This window comes from Bos grunniens, chromosome 5 (assembly GCF_055505025.1).
Source record: "Bos grunniens cultivar Pamir isolate PY7600 chromosome 5, Bosgru_T2T1.0, whole genome shotgun sequence".
Classification (NCBI taxonomy): Eukaryota; Metazoa; Chordata; class Mammalia; order Artiodactyla; family Bovidae; genus Bos; species Bos grunniens.
Window position 1 is genome coordinate 30968507 of NC_141169.1, and position 20118 is coordinate 30988624.

Genomic DNA, 20118 nt, shown 5'->3' on the forward strand with positions numbered 1-20118 from the left:
CAACAAAGGAGAAAACAGGAACTAAACCAGCAAATTGCAATTCAAGGCATTTCTAGGAAATGTGATACATTGAAGTCCCAGGGGGTCTCTAATTGGAGGGATTCCTGGGGCCTCCCCCTTTGTGCTAAACCCCAAGTCAGGCAGCAGTTGTGTTGGGCTGTGCTCAGCCACTCAGTCATGTCCAACTCTTTGTGACTCCATGGACTGTAGCCCAGCAGGATCCTCTGACCTTGGAATTTGCCAAGCAAGAATACTGGAGTGGGTAAACATCCCTCCTCCAGGGGATCTTTCTGACCCAGGGGTTCGAACCTGTGTCTCTTGCATCTCCTGGATTGGCAGGCGGATTCTTTTAAAAGAGGATAAATTCCTGTCTCTCTGATGATGCCTCTCTGCTGGTTTCTCTTAGCTCCAGGAGTGGAACGTTAACCTGCACACCCCTGTGGTCATCTCCCCAAAGTCAAGGAAAAGCAAGCCTCCTCCATTCCTACTGCAGCACATCCACTCCAGCAGCCCCTTCTGCAAGCGATCCCAGGAGCTCTTTAAGACTAAGCACCAGCCACGTGTGCCCCAGCAGATGGCCCGGTAGGTGCACGGAAGCCGGGGGCAGCTGGCTGGGTGAGTGGGGAATCAGGGAGCAGGGGTGAGCAGACTGGGGAGGGGACCAGAAGCTCAGTGAAGGTACAGACAAGCAAAGCTCACCCATGAGTTGCAAGGAGCCCAGCTTCTCAGCCACCCTGCCCAGTTCTGGCCATTGGCCTAGATGAGGGTGTGTGTATGTGTGTGGTGTGTGGGCTTCAAGGGCCAGCCTGACCAAGTATGTTTCAAACTATGCAACTGAGAGACTCCTGGGACCCACAGCTGAGAACTCACAACCATTTCTACCCCGAGCATTGGTCCGTCCATAAAAATAAACTTGAGCCTTCCCACCCCGTGACCGCTGGGCTCAAAGAGAGACATTGTGAGGCACACCTCAACCATCCTAGTGTGGCCAGCTCAGGGCTTCAGCCCCGGGGCATGTCTCGGAGGAACAGGGGCTATCTCGGCAGCCTTTTCCAGTAGTTCCTCAACCAGAGGAGACTCCAGCAGGTGAGACTGAGAGTTGGGAAGGGAAGAGATGTGACACGAAGGATGGTGACAACTATCTGAAGGGGAAGAAAACCCTGGAGAGCTTGTTGCTCCCCATTCTCTCCCTTTCTGCAAGTCTAACTTCGTCTCTTTTTGTACTTTCCGCCTTCACACCCCAGCCAGCAGGGGAACCAGATGGAGGCCATGTGGAAAATTGATGTGGCTGCCTCCAGTTACCCCATAGAAAAGAAGACCCCCACCAGCCTGTCCTGGGACCAGCTAGGAGGTTTCCCAGACATTCCCCGCCTGTTGGCACTGGATGTGCAGTCCTCCTTCCACAAAAGCTTGATGTCCCTCAAGGCCCGGTAAGGTTCAAGGCCAGATGGTCAATCTGGATTCAGGGACACCTGCCCATTAAGGGCAGGGGCCAGAGTAAACACTCCCTGTGTCCAACCGCCCAACAGATATCTTTCCAAACATTAATGATGACTCACTGTAACACACTGAATCTGCCCACAATGCAGGAGACCCAGGTTCTATCCCTGGTTTGGGAAGATTCCCTTGGAAAAGAGGAATTCTCCAGTATTCTTGCCTGGAGAATTCCATGGACAGAGGAGCCTGGTGGACTACAGTCCATAGAGCTGCAAAGGGTCGGACACGACTGAGTGACTAACACTTTCACTTACCATACCACATCAGACAGACAGATGCTTACCTGCCTCATCAGGCATGAGCTTGGGTCCCCACACCAACACCATTCTAGTTCTCTCAAAGACTCCACATGGCATCTCAGAAGACCAGGATGGAAGTCTTTTCTTTACACTTATTTCCTGGGACTTGCATTTAAATTACTCAAGAGTGTGTCTTGCCCTAGGCCTGGGGGTTGTTCTCAAGGTGAGCCAGGTGCAGGTATGGAGAGATGAGAGAGACCAAAAATCTCAGGATAAACCTGGGCCCATCTTTGGCACTGTTATTTCCTTACCGCCTTCAAGAACTGGCCCCGGGAAGAGCAGCTGAGGGGAGGGAAGTGGGACTCAGTGGGGCCAACAAAAGACTTTTCTGGTTAGGAAGGTTCAACTCTGCCTTTCTTGGCTTGAAGACTCAAGGTTCTTCAGGGAACCCTTCTACATTACTAATGCCAGCTGTCTCTTGTGGCCCTGGCCATGCGCCATCTAAAGATCTCTGACCTAATAGGAATTCCCTGGTAGTCCAATGGTTAGGACTTGGCACTTCCTTTGCCGGGGCCCCAGTTTAATCCCTGGTCAGGGAACTAAGGGGCTTCCCACGTGGCCCTAGTGGTAAAAAACTTGCCTGCCAATGCTGGAGATACAGGAGACCCAGGTTCGATCCCTGGATCAGGAAGATCCCCTGGAGGCAGGCATGGCAACCCACTCCAGTATTCTTGCCTGAAGAATCCCATGGACAGAGGAGCCTGGCGGGCTGTAGTCCATGGGGTTGCAAAGAGTCAGATGTGACTGAAGCAGCTTAGCACACACACACAGGGAACTAAGATCCTGCAACAAAAGAATGAATGAATGAATGAGTTAGACAGGGAGCGGGCACTGATGCCTGCCAGTCTAGACCTAACTGGAACCAAGCCTGCAAGATGCTGGTGCTGCCATTGTCCTCTCGACAGGGACTGAGGGAAGACAGGGTGGCCCAGCAGCATCAAAGAAGGCTGGTGCTCGGCTGTGATCCTACTCTGAAGTGGTCCTGAGAGTCCCAGCTGGACATCAGCATAGCCCACCTAGTACATACATACCTGGCTTCGGTTCCTAAAGCGATTCCAAGTGTGTGGGTGTGTTGCTGTTATTGTTAGTTGATTTGGATACAACAGAATTGAGCAAACAGAATTGAGAATAACCGAAACAACAGTGTGGCAGAATTTAGTAACCCAGAAATCGACTGGGGCTGCACCCTGCTGAGACTGGGCTAAACTTGCCCTCAACTCCTGCACCCCCGTAGTGGTGTCTCTCCTCTCTGAGCTCCTTCTCTGCATCTGTTTCAACCTGAGGCACGAACCCCTTTGTTCTTCAGACACACATAAATGCATGCACGTAAATATCAAGTAAACACACGCCACTTGGCCGCACGCGCTTCATGATGTTAGTAACTTTCTGAAAATTTAGGAGGGTGACAAAGACAGGGATTCACAGTGAACAGCACCACAGAGCAGCCTCCTTTCTTCCCCTCTTTCTGTATATAACATGCAGAATGCAAAAACTCCTTCTTTGTCTCACGCAGAGCTCTTCCACCCACACCCAGCCCTTCACTGGGATCTCAGCTTCAGATTTAAGCACTTATCAAAATATTGCTCCCACCAAAGACTTTCTCTTTTCCAGGGGAATTTAGGTGAATACAATTTTCTTCTCCCTTTTCTAGCTCCACATGTGTGTATTCAGTTTATCACAGTACCAGGTGTAGAAGTCAAGCCCTGCTGCTTCTGTCTTCTTTACCCACATGCCAGGTGGGCACCACCTACCTGGATGTCAAGCCAATCCCCGACATTTCAGGGCAGTGCTGCCTGCCTTGTCCTGGGATCTCAGTTCTATGGCCTGAGAATTTCCTGCTCCTGAATGCAAGTTCTCTGCCGCTTTCCAGGCTCCTGCTGCCCCTGGGCTGGTGGTTGTGCTGCGGTCTTTGTGAATTCTCTGGGTGTACGCACCTCTGGAGACATGCTGCTTCCACTCCCAAAAGTGCATCCTGTCTTTGGCTGCCTGCCCCAGGCCTACCTCAAATCTGCATGTCCACCTGTTGCGTGGGTCCAGGCCACTCACCCCTTTGTGACCCTGCCCACCTCATCAGCTCCCCTGGCTGTGCTCTCCAGTTCACAGTAGTGGCTAGTCTCCTAACTGGAACCCATCTCGGGCCAACTGTGCCGTTCTCCCTGTTTGCTTGGCGCTGGCAACCTGCCTCATCAAAGGCTAACTGGGATGTCTTCTCAGCTTGTGGGGAAGGGCTCTTCATCTTTCCCCTGGGCTTTGGGACTGAGTCTCTCAAAGGCCAGCAGACCCCCTCCTCCAGAAGGTTTCTCTGCTTTGTTTTACACATGTGTCTCCTGGGCGCTCTGTCTGACAGGTAAGATAGCTACATGCCCGCACACTCTAGGCACGGTGTGTAGTCCGAGAAGAATCTTAACCTCGACTCAGACTGCCCTGCCCTCCCTTGCTCAGAGCCTGTTTCTGCACAAAGTACATAGTGGTTCACATGTGTGTGCCGAGATGCAGCGAGCAGGGACTCATGCAGACTTCCAGTGCGGTGCTGACAGAGGAGAGGGCTTATAACTTGGTTTCTGGGAAGGAACCAAGATAGGGGTGGAGAGGAAGAAGCATGGATGGGTAAGAAGGACAGGAAACAGTGAGGGGAGGGAGAGGGAGAATTCTGTGATGTGAAAGAAGAGGAAGATTCGCAAGAAAAGCAGCAGAGCCCCTGGAATGTGGCAGAAATGTCGTATTAAGCAGTTCCACATCTGGGTCAGCCCTGGACTGGTCTCCCAGAGTCAACCAGGGAAACAGCTGGGTAGGCTGGGTGGGCGCTCACATCTCAGGGGCCATGTCTCAGCTGCTCCCCAACCCATAACTGTATTAACCCTTTCAGTGCCTCAGTGACGCAAAGAAAGGAAGAAGAGGAACCCCCAGAGGAGTCAGCTGAACTTGTTCATAAAAAGTCAAACGAGTCCTTCCCTGGAACCCTAAGGAGCCAGAAGGATCGAGACAATCCCAGCCCCATTCCATGCCTGAGCCAGTGATTCTCAAACTTGTTCCAAAGCAGATTCCCAGCTACTGTTTTTAAACAAACTCTCTGGGTCCTGCTAAGTAATCCTAGAACTTTGAGAAACACTACTTTCCTCTTTCAGTCAGCAAACTGTACATTGTTAATAAAATAGAGATATGTTTATTTTTAAAATTTTCTGTCTCATTGCTAAAACCCACACCTCCCCAACTCATTTTTGGAACCAGGTCCATGACTTGGACACCAGTTACAGAGGATCCCCCAAATGTTGAGCTTGCCCTCCGGGAGTCGACCCGCCAAGACAGCCATGATTAGTGTCTGGCACGCGTCAGGGCTCAGTAAGTCTTCATTCAGTCAGAGACATGGACAAATATGTAACTGATAATGAGCATCAACACTTAGAACAAAAGAAGATGGTACAAGTCAGAGCCAGGGGTGACCAGGTTGCGGGGGAGAGGGCAAAGACGAGTGTCCTTCTGAGGAGTGAGGACACAGATGGAACAAATGGAGACACGAGTTTCCAAATCTACATGGTGTGGGCTTAGGAGGCCATGTCTGTCTATTGTCTCAATTCAGGTAAGACATGGCTTTGGTTGGTTCACACAGCTTACAAGCAGCGTCCCACCCTCACTCTCCCTTGCGCTCAGCCGCCTGCCAGTCTCCCAGCGGCCTCTGCCCGCCCCTTCCGCCTTGTCTCACCCAGCCAGGCCAGGCCTAGGGAGCAGGCACAACCAAATGTTAGCTAGGAAGTCACCCTGTCCTCAGAGGACCCACAGTCTAGTTCTGTTTCTTAGGAATGGCAGCCATGCTTGCTCCCGGCTTAAGGTTGAAACTTTGGAAGGAAGAGAAGAATATGGGATGCACACAGATGGGCGCTTGACCTGATCTCTGGGCCAGAGCAGGATTTGATTTCTGAGCCACAGCTCTGTGTATCCCAAGGAAGCCTGCTGGAGGGAGGATGGTGAGAGGCACTCCTGATGCAGGTCACACACACTGGACTGCTGGGGCAAGAATGGGCCATTTCTAGCCTTTTGGGTCTATTCTTTCCAGGAGGCCTCACCCATGGTAGCCCTCATGCTAAATATACTTCTTTATAAATAATTTGAAAAGATTTTTATAACTTTGCTTTGGAAATTGACTGACTATGAGTAAGTTGTGGTTTTTTTTTAATGTGCAGTGGGCTGTGACTTCTCAGCAATCATCGCCCATAGAGATGAAATCTAACAAGTTTTGTAAATATGAGAACATTTTGAATATTAAATTTGACAGAATAATGAAACTGACAATATTATGTTTTTTGTTGTTGTTCAGTTACTCAGTTGTGTCCGACTCTTTGTAACCCCATGGACTGAAGCACACCAGGCTTCCCTGTCCTTCACCATCTCCCGGAGCTTGCTCAAACTCATGTCCAGAGTCAGTGATGCCATCTCATCCTCTGTCACCCCCTTCTCCTGCCTTCAATCTTTCCCAGCATCAGGGTCTTTTCCAGTGAGTCAGTTCTTCACATCAAGTGGCCAAAGTATTGGAGTTTCAGCCTCAGCAACAGTCCTTCTAATGAATATTCAGGATTGATTTCCTTTAGGATTGACTGGCTTGATCTCCTTGCAGTCCAAGGGATTCTCAAGAGTCTTCTCCAACACCACAGTTCAAAAGCATCAGTTCTTTGGCGTTCAGCCTTCCTTATGCTACAACTCTCACATCCATACATGACTACTGGAAAAACCATACCTTTGACTAGATGGACCTTTATTGGCAAAGTAACGTCTCTGCTTTTTAATACGCTGTCTAGGTTTGTCACAGCTTTTCTTCCAAGGAGCAGACATCTTTTAATTTCACGGCTGCAGTCACCATCTGCAGTGATTTTGGAGCCCAAGAAAATAAAGTCCGTCACTGTTTCCATTGTTTCCACATCTATTTACCATGAAGTGATGGGACTGGATGCCATGATTTTCGTTTTTTGAATCTTGAGTTTTAAGCCAGCTTTCTCACTCTCTTTCATTTTCATCAAGAGGCTCTTTAGTTCCTCTTTGCTTTCTGCCATAAGGGTGGTGTCATATGAATATCTGAGGTTATTGATATTTCTCCCTGCAATCTTGATTCCAGCTTGTGCTTCATCCAGCCCAGCATTTTGCATGATGTACTCTGCATATAAGTTAAATAAGCAGGGTGACAGTATACAGCCTTGACATACTCCTTTCCCAGTTTGGAACCAGTCCATTGTTCCATGTCCGGTTCTAACTGTTGCTTCTTGACCTGCATACAGATTTCTCAGGAGGCAGGTCAGGTGGTCTGGTATTCCCAACTCTTTAAGAATTTTCCTCAGTTTGTTGTGACTCATACAGTCAAAGGTTTCAGCGTAGTCAATAAAGCAGAAGTAGATGTTTTTCCAGAACTCTCTGGCTTTTTCGACGATCCAATGGATGCTGGCAATTTGATCTCTGGTTCCTCTGCCTTTTCTAAATCCAGCTTGAACATCTGGAATTTCTCAGTTCACATACTGTTGAAGCCTGGCCTGGAGAATTTTGAACATTATATAAACATTTAATTACATGTTTTTTTATATTTTTGTGCCAATGACTTTACTCCCTCACATGTGGGATCTTAGTTCCCAACCAGGGATTGAACCTGTGCTCCTTGCCCTGGAAGCACAGAGTCCTAACCACTGGACCACCAGGGAAGCCCCACCAATGGCATTTTTAAAGGTTTCACATGTTTCCATAGGCTCTTGGCACTGTGCTTAAGGTGCCTGGCAGCCAAACCCACTCTGGTGATGGAGGACTTTGGCTTTTTGGATGTCTTCTCTCAAGCTCTCCAGCAAGCAAGCCGAGTATCTCATAGAGGCTGTGAAGCCAAGAGGATTTCAACCAAGGAGATATATAGATATAGTGTATGATGTTTTTCTGGTATGAAGTTCTTTAATATTATACAAGAGTCTCATTTTTTTTTCAGAGCAAAGTTGATGTATTCGATCAAATAAGATATTGCCTTCACCCTCAAAAAAACAAAAACAGGGAAGCCAAAATATGAGAAGTAATACTGCTTGGCATATTTCTTGAAGCCAGATTTGGGAGTTGGCCAAAGCTCTGCTTGCATGGCCCATAGTCTCAGGGGTCTCCAGGATGAGGGGTCAACACTAAGGTGGAAGGTGACTTTAGCCCTAACTGTGGCCTTCAAGGAGGTGTTGATGGAGTGAAAAGGACAAAAACCATTTGTAAACAATCAAGACAGAGCCAGGGAGGGGAAAGCCGGGTGGGATCTGGTGTGTCCCATGTGATGGGGAGGCTAACTTAGAAAAAAGTCAGATAAAGGATGAGTATGATTCTATTGTTGGAGGAGTCGTCTTCTCCAAAAAAAATGTGAGCATGGCTAGGACTGGTCTAGTGGAAAAGGTGGACAACATGCATGAACAGATGGTGAATCTGAGCAGAGATAGGAAAGTGTTTAAAAAAATGGAAATGCTAAAAGTGAAAACTGTAATATCAGAGATGAAGAATTCCTTTGGCCAGTTAATCAAGCTGGACAAAAGCAGAGGAAAAAAAATCTGTGAGCTTGAAGCCAGGTCGGGAGAAATTTAAACAAACTGTAACTCTGACCTAAGGAACAACTGAGCAAACCCAAAGCTAATCACCAAGATATGTAGGACAATGACAAGTGCTCTGACAGACATGATTGAAGTCCCAGAAAAAGGGAGACAGAACGGGGCAGAAGAAATATTTGAAGAGAGAACCACTGAGAATTTCCCAAATTAATGAAAGAAAACCAACCACAGATCCAAGATTGTCAGAGAACCCCAAACAGGATAAAGAAAAACACACCTAAGTACAGCTTAGTCTAATTGTTGAAACCAAAGATAAGAGAACATTTTGAAGGCAGCCAGAAACAAAAACATTATATAGAAAAGTAAGAAAGAAGTCTTCTCATCAGAGACTGTGCCAGTCAGATGGTTCCTGAGGTCCAGCCGTATCCCTTATAAGTCCACAAGATAACCCAGTGTATTCCAGGACGTTCCCTGTCTAGGGGCTGATATTAGCTTAGGTGGGTTTCGGTTACCTGCAGAAACAGTAATGGGCTGGAACTAGCAGTGTCTCAGCTGAGCAGCATCCTCCAGGGCATGGGCCCCACTTCTCCATAGCACCCAGTGCCCTCCTCTATACACACCTGGCCCTGAGCTGGCTGGTGATCCTTAAAGACTCCTTATTGGCTGTGAGTTGGGAGGAGGCAAAGAAGGAGAGAAGATCGATACACTAGTCAACTGATCCGAATGCCCCTCAAAGAAGGCCCTGGGATGTGACTACTGCATCAAATTCTTTCCACAAAGGTGACCCATCCTGGAACAACCAAAGCCAAAGGCCCGCTGGTATACCTGTCAGGGCTCTGCTGAGGGCATGGTCATTGCTATTGGCAGTAATGTCTGTGGGGGCAGGAGCAGCTGCCAGTATTTCAGGGCTGCCATGGGGGTCAAGAAGATTCAGGTTTCTTCTCCCATGCCCCTCATTCTAAGAGTCCCTGTGTAGACCTCTGTCGTCTCACTTTCCAGAAGTTCCTTTACTACAGGAGCCACAAGGAGGCAGCAGAGTGCCTGTTTAAGGGCCTCAGCTGTCCTGATAGGGAGAGGATGGAACTGCTGAAGGACGGATGCAGCCAAAGCTGGGTGGAGTTCATCTGAGAAGGTGCTTGGCTGAGTGCAGAGAGTAAATACGATCAATATAGGGAGAGAGACAAGGGATTCCAGACCCATCCTTTGGACATCTGGATCCACTCCTGGTGGCTTCAGCCCAGGGCACTTGATTCACTCACCCCCAGCAGGGTCCCCAACTTTGCAGTTCAGAGATCTGTCCTTATAAATGATACTTCACTTCAGTTCAGTTCAGTCACTCAGTCATGTCCGACTCTTTGCGACCCCATGAATCGCAGCATGCCAGGCCTCCCTGTCCATCACCATCTCCCGGAGTTCACTCAAACTCATGTCCATCAAGTCGGTGATGCCATCCAACCATCTCAACTGTCGTCCCCTTTTCCTCCTGCCCCCAATCCCTCCCAGCATCAGAGTCTTTTCCAATGAGTCAACTCTTCGCATGAGGTGGCCAAAGTACTGGAGTTTCAGCTTTAGCCATCATTCCTTCCAAAGAAATCCCAGGGCTGATCTCCTTCAGAATGGACTGGTTGGATCTCCTTGCAGTCCATGGGACTCTCAAGAGTCTTCTCCAACACCACAGTTCAAAAGCATCAATTCTTCGGCGCTCAGCTTTCTTCACAGTCCAACTCTCACATCCATACATGACCACTGGAAAAACCATAGCCTCTACTAGACGGACCTTTGTTGGCAAAGTAACATCTCTGCTTTTGAATATGCTATCTAGGTTGGTCATAACTTTTCTTCCAAGGAGTAAGTGTCTTTTAATTTCATGGCTGCAATCACCATCTGCAGTGACTTCAGGTAACTATTTTTTAGGAACTCTGCCAGGAGGCCCTTCCTGAAGACTTCCTCAAATATGTATCACATCCTCATTCATTCAACAAATATCTACTGGGTACCTAATAGGAGGCACTGTTGAAAGCATTGGGATATAGTGCTGAAGAAAAGAGTTTGTTTTTTTAAAGTGATTTCCCAGAACTTTTATTGGGCAAAAATAGACAAAAAATTAGTAAAATACACAGTATGTCAGATGGTAAAAGATACTATGCTGCTGCTGCTGCTAAGTCGCTTCAATCGTGTCCAACTCTGTGCAACCCCATAGAGGGCAGCCTACCAGGCTCCTCCGTCCCTGGGATTCTCCAGGCAAGAACTGGAGTGGGCTGCCATTTCCTTCTCCATTGAGATGGTGAAGAAACACAAATTTCAGCAGAGGAGTAGGAGTCAAAGTGTCACTCGACCTCCAGGGCATTCCTGAGATTACCATTTAAAATGGGGCGTGTCAGGCCTCACTGAGTTGACATTTGCGTGAAGACTTGGAGATGAAGAAGCAAGCTGTGAGGAAAGGCGCGCAGGCAAAGGGAACAGCCTGAAGTGGGAGCATGCCTGGCATACTAGAGGAATGGCTGGGTCTCCCGTGTGACTGGTGCCAGGTGAGTGAGGGGAGGAGAGTAGAGTGGAAAGTGCTGGAGAATGACTGGAGGACAGGTCACTTAAGGCCTTGTAGGCCACTGTAAGGACGCTTTGTTTTTCACCCTGAAAGAATAGGAGCCATTTTAACTCTGAATAAAATGGGAACCACTGCAGAATTCCAAGCAGAGATGACATAATTGGATCCACCCTTCCAGAACCTCACCGTGGCCACAGGGATGGGAACAGACTGCAGGTGTGGAGGGGGAAACTGACGATTCCCTTTCTATTCAGGAAAGTTTAGTAAAGGAACTCAAATGCTACTCCCCTACCAAGATGCCTCTTCTGATCCTCTGTAAGGTGCCCCCTTCTCCTGGAGGTCCTCTCCATCTTTGCTGATGCATCTCTTCCAGCACTGGTCAGTTTTGTCTTTGTTCCAGAACGTTTTTTGTGTTTTTTTTTTTTTCTTTTAGTATTTATTTATTTGGCTTAGTTGTGGCATGCATGATCTTTAGTTGCAGCATGTGGGATCTAGTTCCCTGGCTAGGAACCGAACCTGGGGCCCCCTACATTGGGAAGGCAGAGTCTTAGCCACCCTTCCTTAATTGAGCTGCCTTGCTCTTGCCACTGAGGCCTCTTCCAGGCTGCATTTCTGCCTGAGAGCCACATCTCTTTGTGTTAATTCAGTCTGTTAACCATACTACATGACATAGCTTGTCAATGACCTACTAAAGCAGCCTGTCAGAGCTGGCAGGAAGCACATGCCAAACATTGTTTGCCAAAGCTATTGCCTCTGGAGGCTACTGAGAGCAAATTAAATGAGTAATTATTGAGTCCCTAAACATTTATTGAGCACCCACTGTGATGTTATGCTCTGTACCAGGCTGTAAGGGTATAAAAGTCAATTAAACAAACTTCTAAGGAGCTTACTGCAAAAACAGGATACAGGCTATATGCAAAGCACCAGAGTAATAAAAATATGTAGAAATAGGTCCTTGTCCTCCTAAGGACTTACCATCCACTCATCACTCATTTAGCGATTACTTAATGCACTGTGCTAAGGCTGGATGTGTAATGATGACACTGAGACACAATCTCTTTTCACACTCCACTGTGGAGACAGAGTAGTAAATGGTGAGGATCTAGCTATGTAAACACAGGGTCACACAGAGTCGGACACGACTGAAGCGACTTAGCAGCAGCAGCAGCTCCGTAACAAACACAAACACAGTACAGATGCAAAGTCAAAAGGAGAACAAAAGAAAAGGATGTTCACTGCAGAGTCTGGAAAGGCCCTCAGGGCTATGTGGGATTTCAACAGAAAGCTGAAGGATGTACAGAACTAACACAGGTGGCAGGGGTGGAGGACTCCAGGGGAATACAAGGGATTAGAGTATTATGAACATAGAGCATGTTTACGGACCAGAAAGTGGTCGACATGGCTGTAGTTCATCAGTAACAAGCCAGATATTACATGAGCAAAGCTGGGCTGAGATTGGGTTTGGATGAGCTTGAAGGCCAAGCTGATGATTTTCCTCAGCAGGCAGTGGAGAGCCATGGATGATTTTCAAGGAAAGGAATGATGTTACTAGACCTGTGCTGTAGAGAGGCAGGTGTGGCAACATGGAGAAGTCGGAGAATGGATGCAAGGAGACCAGTTAGAGGACTAGTAATGAAGTAAAGGCCCAGTTTTGATTGCACTTACTTATTTGTGCCCGTATTTGTTCACAGACATCTCAATATGTGCAAAATCTTACACTGAAGGTAGGGGTGGAGCAGACAGGGAGAAAAATAAAAATAAGACCTAGTTTATGTCCTTAAGGATATTTTAATCAAGTGAGAGACGTGGACCACTGAAATGCTACCAAAATCTTCCCTTGTTTCTGTCATGTGACACTTGGCTTCCCTCCTGTTCCCCACACCCCTGGCTCTTGTGGGAGTTCATGATCTTCTGCCTGTAGGCCAGGGGTTGCTCCAGTGCCCAGACTCCTCTCCTCATGCCTCAGGACATCCCAGGATGACTTTATCCTCCCTTATGGCTTCAAACATCAGCTCTATGTTGATGATTCCCAGATGATTCTCCTCTGAGTCCTAGAGCTGTATGCCCAAACACCCAACCGAGGATCTCAATTGGTTGCCCACTGGCACCTCCAACTCAATTCATCTGAATATGTGCTAAGTCACTTCAGTCGTGTCCAGCTCTTTGCGACCCCATGGACTGTACCTAGCCTGCCAGGCTCTGTGTCCGTGGGATTCTCCAGGCAAGAATACTAGAGTGGGTTGCCGTGCCTCCTCCAGGGGATCTTCCTGACTCAGGGATTGAACCTGAGTCGCTTACATCTCCTGCTATAGCAGGCGAGTTCTTGACAGCTAGTGCCCCGTGGAAACCCATATGCAAGTATATTGGGTCAGAAATTATATTCATTTGTAATTTTGGCAAGTACTGACAATTTACAGTTCTACTAGTAACACATTAGAGGGCCTCTTTCTCCATAACCATGCCAAGGGCATATTGTCAAACATTTGAATTTTTGCCTATCTATAGGTGAAAAATGATATTGAAATGTAGTTTCAATTTTCTTGTGTGTGAAGTTGAGTATCTTTTCATATGTCTAAGAGCCATTTATCTTTCCTTTTATGTTAACCATCTTATTTTGTTCTTGTATTTTTGTTCTTTCTCATATTGATTTGAAAGGATTTTGTATATATTAAGCAAATTAGTCCTTTTGTCTATGATATGAGCTGCAAACATTTCCCTCAGTTTGCCATTTGTCTGTTTATGGTGTTTTTTGCTCTGCACAAATTATAGATTTTTATGTTGACAGAATTGTCTTTTTTTATGCTTTGGAATTTTGTGCTATTCTATTTTCTCTGCTGTGACATATAAATTTATAATTTTACTATTTTACATTTATTTAAACACAATTGATTCATATAGATTTATTTTAGTGTGAGGAATAGAGATACTTTTTTTTTTCAGGTGGCTACACAATTGTCTCAATACCACTTACCATATAATCCATCTTTCCCCTACTGATAGGCAATGCCACCTTTATTACATGCTAACATTTTAAATGTCTCGCGCCTATTTCTGGACTCTTTGTTCTCTTGATCAAATTGCCTATGCTTGGGCTAGTGTCCTCTGGATTTTACTCTTTTAGCTCTTATTGGTTTAATATCCAATAAAGCTATTCCTCTTTGATTAACTTTCTTTTTCAGAATGCTGTTATTTTTTATGCAAAAATTTCCATATGAATGTTATATTCAGATTATGTAGTCTGATGGTATTTTTATTAGATTGTGTTAAATTTATAGATTAATTTATGGAGAGCTGACATCTTTATGATAGTGAGTCTTTCTACCCAAAAATAGAATATGCCTTTCCATTTATTCTTCTCTCTTTTTTGTGTTCTTTGATAGTGATTTCAGTTTGGGGCACCTAGATCTAGCACACTGTTAAGATTACTCTAGGTTACATTACTTTTTCCTTGCTATTGTAAATGATATTTTATTCCCATATACTTTCTGATTGGCTATTGTTCGTTGACTTTTTGTGTATAATTTGTACCCACTTTGCTAAAATGTCTTATTTGTATTAGTCATTCAGTTGATATCTTCTGATTTTCCAGTTAGGCTATTAAATCATAAATTAATAATGGTAACTTCACCTCTTCCCTAGTTTTTATATCTCATTCCTTTCTCTTCTGAAATTAGGTAGGCTAATGGCACCCCACTCCAGTACTCTTGCCTGGAAAATCCCATGGACGGAGGAGCCTGGTAGGCTGCAGTCCATGGGGTCACTAAGAGTCGGATATGACTGAGCGTCTTCACTTTCACTTTTCACTTTCATGCATTGGAGAAGGAAATGGCGACCCATTCCAGCGTTCTTGCCTGGAGAATCCCAGGGACAGGGGAGCCTCGTGGGCTGCCGTCTATGGGGTTGCACAGAGTCGGACACGACTGAAGCAACTTAGCAGCAGCAGCAGCAGTGTTTCCAAGGCAGTGTTAAATAAAAATAGCCATAGGGGCTATCCTCATGGAATACCTAACTTTAATGGGAATAATTTAGGTGTCCTCATTAAGTGTGATTCTAGTTTTCAGATCGAGATGGAACAAGTCAGATGTTTCATAAAGTTTGCCTGTGATTCTCTACCTTGGGGATTGAAATTTCATTTAAATTCAGCCTGTGTATGAGACTTTTCCTTTGCAGATGGTTTCTCCTCCCTTAGAGAAAGAAAAAAAAAAGTATACAGATATCAAGTAGAGTATATGTTGACTTAAAATGCATTATGATGGGCTTCCCTCGTGGCTCAGTGATAAAGAATTTGTCTGACAATGCAGGAAACACGGGTTCAGGTTCGATCCCTAATCTGGGAAGATCCTACATGCCACAGAGCAACTAAGACCATGCCACAACTATTGAGCCTGTGCTCTAGAGCCCAGGAACCAAACTACTGGGGCCTCAGCCACAATGACTGAAGCCCATGCTCCACAACAAGAAAAGCTACCACAATGAGAAGCCTGCACACGCAACTAGAGAGTAGCCCCTATTTGCTGCAACTAGAGAAAAACCAGTGTAGCAACAAAGACCCAGTGCAACCAAAAGTAAATAAATAAAAATTAATTTTTAAAAAATGCATTATGAGTCCAAAGTCATCTTTGTACTGGTCAAAGCTGTATTAAACCTGACTTCCTAAGAAGGTATACTTGAGCCAAGAGCAGTGCAATCCTGTGTCCTCTGAGTGCCCAGAAAGTAGCAGTCTCGGGTGAAAGGAAAACCGGTCCTGCTCTAATGGAGGGGAATGTTATCAGACACTGGGTCCAAGACTGACCACCTGGCAGTAGACACTAGGACCCAAGCTCTAAGATCAGTACCAACAGCTAACATTTTATAAGCATTTGCTATATATGACCTACTTGTTTATGCAGAGTGATTTATTCCTCAGAACCATCCTATGAAGTGGATACTATTATTTCCCAATATGATGAAACTGAGGCAAAGAAATATAACTTCTCAAGGTCACAAGATAGTAGGTGAGATAACTAAGGTTTAAAACCAGGCAGAGCCTGGGAATTCCCTGGTGGTCTAATGGTTAAGGCTCTGAGTTTCCACTGTGGGGGCAGTGGGGGGCACAGGTTAGATCTCTGGTCAGGGAACTAAGATCCCATATGCCAAACGGCCAAAAAAATAAAATGAAATAAAATTGGACAGAGCCTCTATTCTGCTTTTTAAAAAACATTTTTAAGACTTATTTATTTTTTGGCTGTGGTAGGTCTTTGTTGCTGCGCACAGGCTTTCTCCAGTTGCAGCGAGCAGGGGCTATTCGCACTGAGCCCTGCGCAGGCTTCTCATTGCAGTGACTTCTCATGTTGTGAGCACAGGCTCTAGAGCACAGAGGCTTCAACAGTTGCAGCCTGCAGGCTCTGGAGCGCAGGCTCAGCAGTTGTGGTGCACGGGCTTAGTTGCCCTGCAGCATGTGGGATCTTCCCAGACCAGGGATCGAACCCGCATTGTGAGATGGATGCTTAACCAGTGGACCACCAGGGAAGCCCAGAACCTTAACCACCATGTCCTAATCCCTCAGATGAAGGAACCTGGGGCCCTGAGCAAAGATTCAGGAGAAACCATGATTGTTGCCCCCATGGCCGGGCCACATCTGTCCTGGGGAGGATGCTGTACTGTGAACGATTACTCTGGAGCCAGGGACAGCTAACTGGAGGTTAGATGACTGGTGCTACTACTAACTTTTCTTTTTATGCACACTCTTCTTTTTGTTCCTTTGCTGGCTCCTTCTCTTATTATTCAGTAGCTCAGTTGTGTTCAACTCTTTGACCCAATGAACTACAGCATGGCAGGCTTCCCTGTCCTTCACTATCTCGTGGAGTTTGCTCAAATTCACATCCATTCAGTGGGTGATACTATCAAACCATCTCAACTTCTGCTGCCCTCTTCTCCTTTTGTCTTCAATCTTTCCCAGAATCAGGGTTTATTCCAGTGAGTTGGCTCTTTGCATCAAGTGGCCAAAGTATTGGAGCTTCAGCCTCAGTATCAGTCCTTCCAATGAATATTCAGGGTTGATTTCCTTTAGAATTGACTGGTTTGATCTCCTTGTTGTCCATGGGACTCTCAAGAGTCTTCTTCAACACCACAATTTGAAAGCATCAATTCTTCGGTGCTCAGCCTTTTTCATGGTCCAACTCTCACATGCATACATTACTACTGGAAGAACCATAGCTTTGTCTATATAGACCCTTGCTAGCAAAGTGATGTCTCTGCTTTTTAATACACTGTCTAGGTTTGTCATAGCTTTCCTTCCAAGGGGCAAGCAAAATCTGTCACTGCTTCCACTTTTTCCCCTTCTAGTTGCCATAAAGTGATGGGACCAGATGCCAGGATCTTATTAGTTTTTTGAATATTGAGTTTCAAGCCAGCTTTTTCACTCTTCTCTTTGACCCTCATCAAAGGGCTCTTTATTTACTCTTCACTTTCTGCCATTAGAGTGGTATCATCTGCATATCTGAGGCCCCTTCATGGATCACAGCCTTGTCATAGAGAAAGGGCTTGTATAACTCAATGAAGCTATGAGATATGCTGTGCAGGACTACCTAAGACAGACAAGTCATAGTGAAGAGTTCTGACAAAACGTGGTCCACTGGAGAAGGAAATGGCAACCCACGCCAGTATTCTTGCCAGAAGAACCAGAACAGTATGAAGAAGCAAAAAGATATGACACTGGAAGATGAGCACCCCCTCCCGCCCAGGTCGGAAGATGTCCAATATGCTACTGGGGAAGAGCAGAAGGCAATTACTAGCAGCTCCAGGAAGAATGAAGCAGATGGGCCAAAGCAGAAACGATGCTCAGTTGCCTTTGTGTCTGGTGGTGAACGCAAAGTCTGAAGCTGAAAAGAACACTGTTGCATAGGAACCTGGAATGTTAGTTCCATGAATCAAGTAAATTGGACATGGTCAAGCAGGAGATGGCAAGATTGAACATGGACATCTTAGTAATTGTGAACTAAAATGGATGGGAATGGGTTCCTCCTCTACCTTACCTTAAATGTTGGAATCCCCAACACTTAAGCTTATGGCTAGACCATAAAGTTTATTCCAAGGATGATGGAGAATTTTGAGCAGAGGCTTGACTACATGGATTTCCATTTTGAAGGGAATACTCTAGCTGCTATAAAGAAACTGGAGGAGAGGTGGTAAAGATGAAAGCTGGGAGACTAGTTAGGGAACTCTTGCAATAGTCCAAGTGGGAGACGATGAATCCAGGGGATTTGGGTCAGGAAACAGTGGAGAAGCTGGTGAGATATGACCAGCTGGATATATTCTAAAGACAGGGTGGGAGGGGTTGTCTAGTATCCATCCAGTTACTCAGGCCAAAAATCTAGATCTTATCCTTGATTTTTCCTTTTCCCTCATATCCCAAATCCAACCCATCAGCAAGCCCCTGTGGTTCTACCTCCAAAATACGCATCAAAGTTACTATGTCTGTCCATTTTCACTGCCCCCACAACCCAGCTAAACCACCTGAGTTTACCTCTTATTTGGATCGATACAGTAGCCTCTTCTCTGTTCTCTCTGCTTCCTCTTACTTCCCTACAATCCATTCTCCACAAGCAGGCAAACGGATCATTTATAAAACTAAATCATATTACAGAATGGATGCTTTTGCATCTTTTAAGGACTTTCTAATGCAATAAAAACAAAGGCCAAGGGGACTCCTTACTGGTCCAGTGGTTAAGACTCCATGTTGCCACTGCAGGGGGCACAGGTTTGATCCCTGGTCAGGGAACTAAGATCCTCCATGCCGTGTGATGCAACCAAAGTAAATAAATACAGTTTATATATATATATATATATATATTTTTTTTTTTTTTTTAAGAAAAAAGGCCAAAATTCATACCATGAACCACAAGGCCTAAAATGACCTGCCCTGATGACCTCTCTGTTCTCATCTCCTCCTTCTCTCTTTTTCTTGATCATCTTGCTCCAGCCACACCAATCTCCATCCTGTTCCTCAGTCTCTCCAAATTCTTTTCTGCTTTGGAGCTATGCTGTCCCCGCTGACTAGGCCATCTTATCTCAGCTCTTTGCCCAACTGACCCCTTATCAAATGTCAAATCTCAATTCAACCCTCATCTCCTTAGAGACCTCTGTGATGACTCTCACCTAGTATAGCTACTATGCTGTATTTAATATAGTCCATCACATCTTGTATCAGAAAATACAATCTTTCAGGGGAAATACAGTAGGTTAATGCTCATTAAGCAAGATCACAAATGAACAGGGGACTCTTGTCCCCTGAGAGTGTATGAAGGCTATCATGCCCTCAGGGCCGGAAGGCCCAGCCTCCCATCTAACACTTGAATCACGTGGCAATATTCATGTGAGGAGTACTTGACACCTACACTGAGGAGTCCCACCTAGCTGCTAGACAGCTTTGGAATTGTACTTTTCTTATTCTGAGCTGCAGTATGTTTCTTTAGAGCTATTACACTTCTGTGTCCCTCCAAGGGAGCATGAAACAAATAGAAACTCTCTTTTAGAGGACAGTCTTTTTGGTTTCTCAAGGTACCTCTCACACCCTCAAACGCCCAACTTTTCCTGTAGGCTTGTCCTCCCATCTTCAGGGCTTCTCCTCTGAAGGTGCTTCCGCGGGTCGTCTTACCTCCCAGGGCCAACAGCTCCCTCCAGCAATCCAGGCGTGGTGGGGCCGACTGGATGGGCACTCCTTCTCCCAGGGCCTCTACTCTCTTTCTCTCTCTCTCTCTTGGCCTCTGCTTTCTAGAGCCGCGGTCCACAACTCTCCATCCTTTCGTTAGACATCAACCTCCCGGCCCCTTCTATACGCCACATCTCTCCGGCTGGAGGGAGCTCCTCAACATCGTCTCCCCATATTGTGCCTAGCACAGGCCTGCCACAGAGTAGTTTCTCTAAAACCGCTGGTGGAATCAAACAATCTATAAGTGCTCCTGGGAAACTATCAGAATCCTAGATCTCTAGCAAGGCGGCAACATTCGGAAGCCGAAATCTAGTAGCTGTGCGGCCCCACCCTCCGGCCCACCCTCTCCCAAGATTGCCTCACCTAGCTGCTCAGGCTATCCCGCTCCAACTCTCGCCTTTCCCTTTAATCACTTCCTCCAACTTGGGGCCTATAATACCTGATGTCTCCCAATAAGGTGTTTCAATTAGGAAAGACTTTAACTTCTGCTGATACACAAAACGGTAATATCGTCGGTACCATGGCCACGCCCCTTTACTTAACGTAGTC

General features: G+C 46.2%; 1 protein-coding gene and 1 long non-coding RNA gene across 6 annotated transcripts in view; one reads left to right on the forward strand and one right to left on the reverse strand.

Moving 5' to 3' along the window:
• The window catches only part of FAM186B (family with sequence similarity 186 member B), a 29273-nt gene extending 21583 nt beyond the window's left edge, over nt 1-7690 (forward strand). For 2 of the 3 annotated variants that reach the window (XM_086399579.1, XM_086399578.1), the window contains 3 exons: nt 407-582; nt 1245-1430; nt 4663-4971. In XM_086399579.1, coding sequence (XP_086255705.1) covers nt 407-582; nt 1245-1430; nt 4663-4813 — 513 coding nt within the window. In that variant the 3' untranslated portion in view covers nt 4814-4971. Of the gene's footprint in view, nt 1-406; nt 583-1244; nt 1431-4662; nt 4972-7518 lie in introns of those variants that run through there. The other variant, XM_086399580.1, reaches the window with a different exon arrangement.
• LOC147371645 (uncharacterized) lies at nt 5947-20118 on the reverse strand. Of its 3 annotated transcripts, none has more exons than XR_015163683.1 (3): nt 20009-20118; nt 19516-19789; nt 5947-7309 (listed from the first exon to the last, which is right to left on the reverse strand). It is a non-coding gene; the product is annotated as an uncharacterized LOC147371645 (long non-coding RNA). The 3 variants fall into 3 exon arrangements; XR_015163682.1 differs by having other exon boundaries at nt 19933-20064; XR_015163684.1 differs by lacking the exon at nt 19516-19789 and having other exon boundaries at nt 19933-20109.